Raw genomic sequence first — 12511 nt, forward strand, 5'->3', positions numbered from 1 at the left:
ATTTATTTATTTTGGTTTCATAACTGGACTCAAAAACACAACAGTGTAAAACTTTAGAGCCTACAAGTCCACTCAGTCCTACTTTTTATTCTGCCAATTGCTAAGACAAGCAAGTTTGTTTACATTGACGGGAGATGCTGCCGCCTGCTTCTTATTTACAATGTCACCTAAAAGTGAGAAGAGGCATTCGCATGGCACTTTTGTAACTGGTGTTGCAAGGCATTTACATGCCAGATATGCTAAATGTTCGTATGCCCCTTCCATGCTTTGGCCACCATTCCAGAGGACATGCTTCCCTGCTGCTGATGCTTGTTTAAAAAAAAATGCGTCAATTAAATTTGTGACTATACTCCTTGTGGGGAGAATTGTATGTCTCCTGCTCTATTTTATCTACATTCTGCATATATTTCATGTTATAGCAGTCTCAGATAATGACCTAGCACATGTTCGTTTTAAGAACTCTTCCACAGCAGATTTGACAAAATGTAAAGAAGGTATCAATGTGAGATTTCTAAAAATAGCTACAGCAGTTGACCCAAGGTTTAAGAATCTGAAGTTCCATCCAAAATCTGAGAAGGACGAGATATGGAGCATGCTTTTAGACGTCTTAAAAGAGCAACACTCTGATGTGGAAACTATGGAACCCAAACCACCAAAAAAGAAAATGAATCTTCTGCTGGCGGCATCGGATTCAGGTGATGAAAATGAACATGCATCTGTCCGCACTGCTTTGGATCTTTATCAAGCAGAACCCATCATCAGCATGGAAGCATGTCCTCTGGAATGATGGTTGAAGCATGAAGGGACATATGAATTTTTAGCTCACCTGGCACATAAATATCTTGCAATGCCGGCTACAAAAGTGCCATGCGAACACTTGTTCTCAGTTTCAGGTGACATTGTAAACAAGAAGTGGGCAGCATTATCTCCTGCAAATTGTAACCAGCCTTGTTTGTCTGAGTGATTGGCTGACCAAGAAGTAGGACTGAGTGGACTTACAGGCTCTAAAGATTTACATTTTTTTTTTGAATGCAGTTTTTTGTATATAATTCTATATTTGTAAGTTCAACTTTCATGATAAAGAGATTGCACTACAGTACTTATATGAGGTGAATTGAAAAATACAATTTTTTTTTACAGTGCAAATTTGTAATCAGAAATATAAAGTGAGCACTGTACACTTTGTATTCTGTGTTGTAATTGAAATTAATATATTTGAAAATATAGTAAACATCCACAAATATTTAAAATAAACGGTATTCTGTTTAACAATGCCATTAATCGTGATTACTTTCTTTAATTGCTTGATAGCCCCAGTAATCACTTATTTTTGCCAGAATTGTAGGATTTATTGTGCACTTAATTATTCTAGGCACTCTGGTTTCCCCTCCTGGAGGCTATGATGTCACCACAGAAGCTATCCAGTTCAACAGTGTTGTGTCAGTATTCTGAACGTAAGTTTGTTGGCACCTTATGGTGCCAGATACCACTGAAAATGTGACCTCGGTCTTTTTTCTCCTTTTCTCCTGACCAAACGTGAGGAACTAAGCATTGTGACTGAACTAGTGTACAATTCCAAAACAAAGCTAGGGTGTACGCCTGTGTGAAAAATGCAGTTACTCTATTCCAGCTGTGAAGTAACACTTTTTACCAGGAGCACATTACACCTGTGTTACTGTCTGCCCTGGTCCCTAATTGCCTTTCAAGTACAATGTAAGTTATTTATTTGACCTGTAAAGTCCTAAATCATCTGGTCCTGGCTACTTAGACTACTTGCCTCCTCATTGACTCAGTGGAAGTTGCAATTAGCTGAGGCATCTGAGTTAAGAACCTATTGCTTTAAATGACTCTGCAACTATTTTCTTTGGACCAATATAGGTCAGTTTTGCTTCAGGTCCTGTACGTTTCTTAGGCTTTCCATTGGGGGTAGATTTGGGGTCTTTCCAATTCATTCTCTGGATACTGATCCACCATAGTTATTCTGTGTGCATGCAAGTGATGCGCATTAACTAGGAGTTCCTGTAGGTACTTTCAGATATATTGAAGTGAATTTATACAGAAAACTTGGTTGTGCAACAGTTAGATGCCACACACAGCAAATCTGACACAAAAACACAAGCAAGGAAGAGCATGCCCATTATTTGTAACTGGGTGTTTGTCATTTGTGTGTTAACAGTTGATACCGTAGGTATTTCTTCTGCCCAATGCCAGAAGAAGAAGAATAAATCAAATTAAACATTTCCATTTGTTGCCTTAAAAATTAACCCTATTCTGTCTGCCTCCATCCCCTTTCCGTAGATAGATAATACACTATTGCCTTCGCACACTTAAGAATTTTCTCATGCTATTGTCTTATTTCTATGATGCTAGCATCGTGATGCTCCTTTGTGCTGGGTGTTGTATAAACAATCACTGCCCTGAAAAGCTGACAGTCTAAATAGATAAACAGACAAAGATGGGAGGGGAACAGAGCCACAGAGAGGGGAAGTGATTTGTCCAGAGTCAGATTAGGTTAGCGGCTAAACTAAGACTAGAATCTAGGTCTCCTTCTGCTAGAGTCCAGTCCTCACCTGCTAGACCATACTGCCTCCCTCCTATCTGCCTCATACACATTCAGTCCACTAGTCTGGAACAAACCGCTGGGCTGACTCCAACCATCCATGACTATAAAGGGAGCGCATGAGTCAAAATTCTTATTACCTGCACAGCTTCCGTGGTTAGGTTTGGTAACTGCATCACAGCTCCGGTTTCTTGACTCTGTGCATGCAATAGCAGCTCCCTGTGTTAACTCTGTACTGAGGCTTTTGGGAAAGTCATGGACCTCTGGGATCATCTGATAGTTCTTCCTTGCCTCCATTTTCTCCTTCCTTTTCCCCATCAGTCTTCACAACCCATTGGTGCAGTAAATACTGCAGTCCTAGTGCAATCCAATGACTGTTTCCTCTAACAGCAGGTCACTATCTCTTTGTGCAATGAGTGGATAGGGTTTTGCTGGTTCATCAGTGGAGGGTGACCGTGCATTGACTGAGACTAAGAACCTGTGGTTTTTAATCCACAGTGATCTCTGGAGAGCAAGGATCATCTGTCATCAGAGCCATGGCCAAAGATAGGGCGTGCCATCGCATTCTGGCAAAGAGGAGCTATTGAGTCTAACATCCATTTAAACAAGCTCATTATTAAAATTAAAAATTCTGGAAATTGAAGGTGGTTCTCAGGGTTAATGCGCCTAAAAAGGAAGGAAACACTCAACCCTTTTAGAGGAAAAAGTGTAAAGGAACTATTGCCCTCCCTTTTCACACTTGCATCCTGAATTATAACCAGTTTTAGTCCATTCTTAAAGTGGGTTGCTATTTAATTTTTATATTGCCATACTGCCTAGTTGTCCCATCAGGAAGCTAGGACCCATTCTGCTGAGAACTGTATACACATGATAAAAAGGCCATCCCAGGACTAAAGAGTTGTATAGCTATTGCCCCTGAGAATCCAGTGAACAGGGGCCTGGAACATATGCTGAAATGGATTATGACAGGCACAACTTTTACAGGAGGGGTGTCCAGCCCATGGCACAGAAAACACTGTGGTCCTCATGGCTTTGAATTATTAAAGGCAACTCTTCATTGTGAATTAAAGATATTTCTTGAATGTCACCCAATGATTTTTAAACAGAAGTGTTTGAATCTGGCCATTACTGCGAGGGTGGTGGGGGAGTTGACACCACCTGCCCAGTTGCTCCATATGGTTCCCCCTACAGCCATAGGACCTGCTTCGATATGACATGAATGTTCTGAGCAGCGGCAGCAGCCTCTTCTCTGTTTCAGCAGCTCCCCCACTGGCCACCTGCTGAATTCCAGTTGAGGGAGAAGAGAGTAGTTCTTCAAGTAGCGTTCCTGCGGGCGCTCCACATCAGGGTGTGCACGTGTCTGTACCCTCTTAATCAGATATTTTCATCAGCAAGATCTGTGGGTCTGCGCCTGCTCCCTAGATATACTCAAGCTGATTCTGCCTGCCCTACACCTAGATGAAAGTCTAGTACAGGATGGCTCCCTTCCCACACCCAGCTCCCAGGGCAGTGCAGGAGAGTGGAAAGAGAAGAAGGTGAGGAAACAATCAGGTCCTTGATTCTGTGCCCCAGCACTGGTGCAGGTTACAGCAGCCTGGGGGCTGCTCTAGCACGAGTTGGCTGGCATTGACCCCCATAGGACCATACACCAGCCACTGCCCCACCAGTCCCCATGTGAGCCCTGGGGCAGAGAGCTGCTGGAGACTCTTCCATGCCATGGCAATTACAGGTGGCATCTCCTTCCTTTGTGCTGACAGAAAGAGGGAACAGGCCTGAAGCATTGTGAGCACCTGAGTTTTTTGTCATATGTTTGACCCTTAGGCGTCACTGCTATGCAGCTATAAGGGTATCCATGTCCTGTCACACTGCCTCCAGAGCTTCCTTATTCTTGGTCAGGGCCCTTCATAATGTGAAGGGAAACCAAACTGAGCATGGTTTATTTGAGAATAAGTTATAAAATCATCACATAGGAGGCACTTTGTGTGATAACCAGAGTCATCTAAGGCCTGTATTTTGTTCAGAGATGCTGAGCTCCTGCAGATCCTGACTTTTTCATCCTGGGCACACAGATAACAGAATTGTTGGCCACCAGTGGAAAATGTTGAAGTCAGTAAGACTATTCATGTGAATGAGTTTTGCAGGTTTATACTTGATGGCAATAGGGAAATTTGAACTGCAGTAAATAACCAGATTAGAAAAATAAATAAATTCAGGAAGGTCCCAGACTATGTGGCAATTTGTGTGTGTATGTTGGGGGGAGAATCATAGTAGTGTGAGAGTCCCAAAAACATACCTGAAAATTACATTTATTTTTAAATATAAAGAATTATAATTTTTTTGTGTAATTCTCTGGTCATTATAACTATTTTTATTGTAAATGTTAATCATGGTTTTGAAAACAAAGGAGTATAAGAATTCACAAGGATGTTTAGTCTAACATGTTGTTGTTTTTATAAACCTCCAGTTCTGACTAGCTGTGCATGATTTTTACATATTTATTATTTCAGCTCTGAAGAGTTTGACAATGCAAGTGCTAAACAACATGGCTGCATTTATTGCCCTTCCCTCAATCTTGCAGAGAATTCTCCAGGTGAGCAGCAGGGGAAGAGAAAACATAGTGAGCATACAGGTGTTTACTAAATTGTTGTCTTTCATAAGGCCCTGGTTATACCACATTCAGAATGTAGAGCCAAATCCATCCCTGATGTAAAATTGTTGACTTCGGAGTAGTTACAGAAATTAATCTGGTTAATTATTCGTTAAGGCTACAAAGATGAAAAATGCTCAGGGGACTGGTGTGGTGGGACACTAACTGAAATGATAATGTTTAGCCTTGAGAGAAGATGTAGTAATGTAAAGATTGTATGTTGTAAACCAAACAGTTTTTTACCTATTAGATCTTAATTAACTTGGTCCAAAATTTAAATATTTTTAAAACATAGGGCTGAGATTCCTAAGAAATGGGAGCCTAAGTTAGCCTACTAAATCCTTACTTAGGCCTTGTCTACACTACAAAGTTAGGTCAATGTAAGTCATCTTTGTGACGTTACCCAGGGTACAATCTGGACTGATAGACAGCTGTGTCCCCTCAATTTCCCAACCTGGGGTGCCTTTTACATGCTTCTCTGTGAGAGCAACCCTCCTGGTGTGCTCTCACACAGCCTCCAGCATGTAAATCACTCCCAGCTATAGTGTGAGTGCTATAGCCAGCCACTCATGAATTACACTGCGGGCAACACCAAGAAACTCCCAACCTCAGACTTTCCCCCGGAAATGTGCATCTTGTACTGCCCAGCACCCTCCTGCACAACACAAGCTCATATGAAGTCTGTCATTTATTAATAGAAAATGATATGCACCAATCTTGTTATCCCAAATGGAGTTTTCCAAACACTTCAGTACAAACACACTGGTTTAAATAAAACAACAAAACAAATTTACTAACTACAGAAAGATAGATTTTAAGTGACTACAAGTAACGAGCCATATAAATCAGAATTGGTTACAAGGAAATAAAAGGTAAAACACAACTAACACCTAACTTAACAATCTAAATGAATACAAAGCAAAGGTCTCTCTCACCACATGTTCCAGCAATCTTACTGGCTGATCCTCTTTCGGTCAGGATTTTCCCCCAAGTCCAATGCCGCTCCCTTTATTCTTCAGGGATTGATGGTGCTATGGGCAGAGAGCAAGGGAGAGGTGATTTGGGGCATCTGGCCTCTCCTCTTATAACCCTTTCTCGTGTACAAGACTCATCTCCAGCTGATGTTCAGGAGACACAGTCTGTGTGGCCAGGAACCTTAAGATGCTTCTTTGTCAAAATGTAGATTTTTTTTTTTTTTTTTTTTGCCCACACCCTCTCTCCCACTGAAGAATGGCCACTTAATTAGGTGATGGTCCAATTGATCTCATTGACACCTGGCTGAGGCATTGGCTAGCCTTTTGTCTCTGGGGAACTTTTTGTGACTGCCCTTCAGAACATGTTGTTGCATGTCTTAGTAATAGTATACAGTAGAATCTTATCTTTACATACAGTGTTGCCACCCATTTTACCAGGACAGTAATGATGAGCAAATCATGAGTGTTCAAATGATACCTTATACAGTATGCTTTGTACAATATTTAACATAGTCTTATAAAAGGGGTGAACATAGGGCTGTGGACTGTCAGTCTTGTGTCAACCAATTCGTGCATGTCTGCTTTCAAATTTGTCTGCCGCCATAAGCATCCTGTTAGTGCGATGCAGAAAAACCACCTCCCAGAAGTTGTGGAAACATGGTCAACCTACTGACCTGTGAACTCTGGATACCCTAACAGTCCTCCGGCAGCTGTTCCACAATGCCCCTGGCAGAGCCATGGACCAGCTGAGAAATGTGGACATCTACAAATGGATTACATGGGAGATACAGGCAAAAGGATATGACTGGAATCAGCAGCAGTGCTGTGTGAAAGTGAAGGAATTTTGCCAGGGCTATCACAAGGCTGAGGAGGCCAACAATTGATCTGGTGCTGAGCCACAAACCTGGCACTTTTGCAATAAGCTGTATGCCATATGTGGCGGAGACCTCACCAGCACCTCACAGACCACCATGGAGACCTCAGAGGAGCCTGAGACAGAGACCTCTGCCATGAACAGCAAGAAGGGGGGGGGCAAAGTGGGGGACACAGTGGGGGGCTCCAGCCATGCCATTTGAGACTCCCCCACAGTCTAGCCAGTCCCACCAGGAGAGCACTGGATGAGCTTGATGAAGGAGAAAGGTACCTTGGGTAAGCTTGCGTACACTTTTCTTTACAATATTTAAATTTAAAGATTGTTGCCTGGCCCGTTCCCAAGTTAAACACCGATATTACCTCTTCATTCTTTTACTTGTCTGAGAACAAACAGAGGTAGAGTTGGCATCTGCTTGTCATCCCTTGGTTGGAGTAGGTGGGAGGACACTTTCAGTGAAGTCCTGTGAACCAGTGCTGCATCGGATCAGGAACAAGGAGCGTGGAGAGCCAATATGACCCTCTGCATGAATAAGGAAAAAGAAGACAGGAAAAAGGCCTAAGGAGAGGGAAATGCACCAGGACATAATGGGTCTTCTCAGGCAGCACCCCCAAATGCTGCAGACACTGGTTGACCAACAGATCCACAAATCCCAGACTACATGGCATCAGAGACTGCATCCATACCCCTACTTCTCCATCCTGGGGAACAGCAAGAAAAATCACAGCTTCACAAACGCTGACCTGTGAGAATCATGGTTGGTGTATGCATAACCACAGCGGACTATGTTTGTGCGCTGAAATGCACATAAATGTTTGCAGCCTTTCCAATTTTAAAGTTCCACGCTGTTAATTTGTTAAAAAAAGTATTACATTGTTTTTGTATACTGTTTTCCCCACTTAATAAAGTTCTATTTTTAACTTTATCTTTGTTTTGATACAAAATATAAACACACAAGGAAACAAAACATATAAATAGATTCACAAGATGGAAAAAGTATATAAATAACAGAATTCAACATTCATTATTTGCAAAACATGGAAAAAACGAAACAATTATAAACCAAACAAAATAATCTCGCAAACCTGAACTCATAGAGGTCATGCAGGGCATCGATAATGAAAGTGACTAAATAGATAAATAAGAGTTATTCTGAGAAAATGGAAACCTGCAATTCCTTCGATTCACAGACTGGCTTAGTGAGCTCTACTACTGCATTAATTAAAAAAATGACTTTTTTCTAATAAAAATGCTTGAAAAAAAATATGAGGCTGTCTGGTCACTCATGAAACTATTGCATATTTTTGCAATAAAGTTCTATTTTTGGTGAATAAAATTAACTTTATAAGCTCACAGCACATTGCAGAATACATACTGGTACTCAAAGCACACTGTATTTGTAAATCTACAGCAAGCTCTAGTAGCCAGGCAAGGTACTAACAAACTTCAACAGGACTTTATTTTTTAATGTAGAAACCTCTTTTCCAAGCTGCTGTTGCACCTTCACTAGCTCTCCCTCAGCCTCTTCAACTCCTTCCCCCTCCTTCCTGTTTCCTGTCCTTTCAGACTCCGAACAGCCAGTGCTCCCAATTCTAATAATTACAAGCAACATGAAATTGTTCTCTTGTAACTGCAGTAAGAGTGCTTGTAGTAAGCGCAACTACTACATCCTCATCCTCCGGTGGGCCATCTGGTGAAGGCAATCAGCTACGACATTTTGGTTTCCAGGCTTATATTCCAGTTCATAATTGAAAGAGAGTAGTCTTGCAGACCATCTAGCAATACGATATCCTGCTCTTCCCAGTCCTTCCGTGGTGAGCAATGTCGTCAAAGGGCTATGGTCTGTGCGCAACTTGAACGTGTGGCCCCACAGGTAAGTTATCCATTTTTCAGTAGCCCAGACACAAGCAAGTGCTTCTTTTTCAACTGTAGAATATTTTCTCTCAGCATTACTTAGTGTCCTTGAAGCAAATGCAACAGTCTTCTTTCTGTTGTCCTCATGAAGTTATTTGAGGACAGCCCCAAGTCCATAATTAGAAGCATCAGTAGTTACAATTGTGGGCAATGCAGGAGTGAATAGTGCAAGTACTGGACTATGTACAATCAAGTCTTTCACCATTTCAAAACTAGCTTGTGCATCCGTTGTCCACGCTAAGGTTGAACTTCCCTGTAGTAATTCTCGTAATGGTTCAATGTCAGAAGCATAACTGGGAATGAATTTTGCATACCAGGAGGTAAGACCCAAGAAGGAACGTAAGGTTTGCAAATTTGTTGGAGGAGGAGCATTTGAAATTGCCAGGATATGAGCCGGATCAGGTTTTAGTCCAGCCTGTGAAATAGTATGCCCAGAAAGGAGAGTTCAGTTTGTCTGAGTTTGCATTTGGACCTATTGAGCTTGAGGCCTGCTTTCCTGATGCAGTTTAGTACAGCCTGCAGGTTATTGTCATGCTCCTCTGAAGTATTTCCAAACACGATAATATCATCCAAAAGCACTGAACTCCATGTTGATTCTTCAAAATCAATTACATTATTTTTTGGAAGGCACTTGGGGTGATGCGAGACCCGTATGGAACACGTTTAAAACGGAATAGTCCCTCATGTAATAAATGCTGTGAGGTCTCTGCTATCTTCGTGCAACATAACCTGGTGGTATGCGCTCTGCAAATCAAGAGTAGAAAACATCTTTGCTCCACGGAGTTCTGCAAATCTTCTTTGTGAGGAAGAGGATGGCTGTCGATCACAATAGCTTTATTTGGCTCCCTTAAGGTGAATGCCTACACCCTTCTTCTGTGTCACTACTATAGGTGAAACCCATTCCAAGGAGTTAATCTCTTCAATAATGTCCTCTTGAACAAGTTTTCTAAGTTCTTCTGAAACAGCTTCTCTGACTGAAAATGGTAATTACTGTCATACAGGCATCACATTATTCCGCATTTTAACTTTATGCAGAAACCCGTAAGCACAGCAGAGTTTCTCCTCAACCTGGTTTTGGATCCCAGCTGAAACTGGTGTGTATACCGCAAGAGTGCTTTGTTGGGGAAGATCAATTTGTCCATTAACTACCCTGAGATTTAAAGCAGCCAATAAATCTCTGCCAAGGACAGGAGTGCCTTTGTGGACAATGTAGAACTCTGCAGTTACACAGCAATTACCAAAAGTAACTATTGCTAGCAGGCAATCACGTACTGGAACATGGTTTTTCAAATAGCACACCAAGTGAAGCTTGAGTTCAGTAAGAGGCACATCTTTAAAGTAATGCAAATAGATGGAATCAGGTAGTATAGATACTGCTGAGCCAGTGTCCAACATTAGCTGAATAGAGTGTGATTTGCCTGAGGCTATGGCGGAAATGTTTACCGTGCACTTTATTTATTCTGGAATATGTGCAGTAATGATTTTGTCCACGCTCAGCACAGTAACATCTGGTATTGTAACGGCATGCACCTGTTGATTGAACTGGCTGCTGCGACATACTTTATCAAAATGCCCAATCTTTTTGCAGTGATTGCACTGAGCCACTTTTGCCGGACATCCTGTGTAGCTTGCCAGGTGTTGTGGGGATCCACAGCAAAAGCATTCTTTTACTGTATTTTGAATTTGCTGATTTGGTGGTTTTTCATTAGTTTTCCTCTTGTAATTGTTTGTCTGCAGCAATGGTGAACTTTTCTGCAAAGGAGTCACAGCCTGGACTGTGCTCATTATTTTGGCTTCAGCTGTAGCTGACTCAATCTGGGTAGCAATGGTTATTGCTTTTTCTAGTGTAAGTTGTGGTACTAGAAGTAAATGTTCTCTTACAAGAAGCATGATTGTTTTCTCAATGAGCTGGTCTCTGATCATCTCATCTGCCATATTCCCAAAGTCACAAGTTACAATCAGACCCCTCAGGGAAGCAATATACTGCATTATAGTCTCCCTTGGTTTCTGCTCACCCTGGCAAAATCTGTAGCGATTAGCTACTACATTCACTTTTGGTACAAAAAGTTCTTTAATGCAGTGAGTGCAGTCTCATATTTATCGTCTGCAAGGGGAAAAGTGTAAAATATACGCTGCCCTTCTGCTCCAAGGCAGTGGATTAGCAGAGCATGCTTTCTTACTTCAGAAATCTCTGTAGCACTGATTGCAAGCAGATAAGTCTCAGACATATGGGTCCAGGCAGTAAAAGCAATTGGAGGCTCACCTGGGCTTTCTAGAAAAGGTGCAGGTGGGTTCAGAGGCAGAAGATCCATCTTCGTTGCCAAAATGCTGTAGTAGCCGGGTAAGGTATTAACAAACTTCAACAGGACTTTATTTTTTAAAGTGGAAACCTCTTTTCCAAGCTGCTGTTGCACCCTCACTAGCTCTCCCTCAGCCTCTTCAACTCCTCCCCCCTCCTTCCTGTTTCCTGTCCTTTCAGACGCTGAACAGCCAGTGCGCCCAATTCTAATAATTACAAGCAACATCTAAACACTACACAAGCCCTGTGTAATTCATAGCATCAGTAAAACATAGTCATATTTATAAATGTACAGCAAGTGCTACATAATTCTTAGCAGCATTCAAAGCTATAGGTCCAAAGAACACTCCAGCACAGAACACAGCTATGGCTCTTTCAAAGCACCCCTCAACCAAAGGGGGAAAAGCTGCCACCAGGGTGGAGGTGGAGCAGCTGTTTGCTGACTTTGAACAGCCAGACACAAGGACCATTACAAGAGCTCAGTGTGGAGCTATTTGGGTGCTTTGAAAGAGCAATTGTAGCTTTATTGGACCAACCGCTGTTTGTGAGAGAGACCAGCTTTTGAGCTTACACAGAGCTCTTCTGCAAGTCTGGGACATGTACTCATGGGAACCTAGAGCCTGGGCTCCAGCCAGAGCCTAAACGTCTACACAGCCCCATTGCCAGAGTCTGCTGACACAGGACAGCCACAGAGGTTTAATTGCAATGTACATATAACCTATGAGACTGAGTCTATGCTGTGGGTGAAGATCTGTGGACTGGAAGTAATACAGTTGCAAGGGATTTACTAATCTTTGTAAGGGGATACCAAATTCAGTAAACTGAGCTAGATATCTTCCTCTTCTGTTGAGAGAAAAGGGTTACAATATTCTAAGTTTAAGCAGTTAAATCTAAAGGGGGGGGAAATGGTCCACATAAATCTAACTTTATGGAAATGTTAATTTCTGTACTTCAGTGCTAAATGCTGTGGTAAGGGGCATCTTCTGAATTCCAGGAACAGATTCCACGGCTGTTGCTGCAAACACTCGATCCTGGGTTCTGATTTTACACTGTCTTGACTAAACCTTACATAATTAAGATTGTGTCAAATAATGATTAACATTAGATTGTGCTTTTATCTATTCTTAACCTATGATTTTTGTAAAGTTAGTTATTAGAAAGGAAATCCTAAAAGAAGTGCATTAGGAGAGATCTTAGAGAAATCTCCTGGGGCATTAAGAGAAGTTTTATCTGAAGTGGGTGAACA

The 12511-nt window shown here is 41.8% G+C and overlaps 1 protein-coding gene across 5 annotated transcripts in view; it reads left to right on the forward strand.

Annotated features, from left to right (window-relative positions):
* VPS8 (VPS8 subunit of CORVET complex) overlaps positions 1–12511 on the forward strand; it is a 224996-nt gene that overhangs the window by 156352 nt on the left and 56133 nt on the right. For 2 of the 5 annotated variants that reach the window (XM_073360260.2, XM_073360264.2), the window contains 2 exons: positions 1373–1454; positions 5068–5189. The exons of 1 other annotated variant lie outside the window; for it this stretch is intronic. In XM_073360260.2, coding sequence (XP_073216361.2) covers positions 1373–1454; positions 5068–5189 — 204 coding nt within the window. The remainder of the gene's footprint in view (positions 1–1372; positions 1455–5067; positions 5190–12511) is intronic. 2 more of the 5 variants (XM_073360261.2, XM_073360262.2) reach the window with 2 other exon arrangements.

Source organism: Lepidochelys kempii, chromosome 9, assembly GCF_965140285.1.
Source record: "Lepidochelys kempii isolate rLepKem1 chromosome 9, rLepKem1.hap1, whole genome shotgun sequence".
NCBI lineage: Eukaryota > Metazoa > Chordata > Testudines > Cheloniidae > Lepidochelys > Lepidochelys kempii.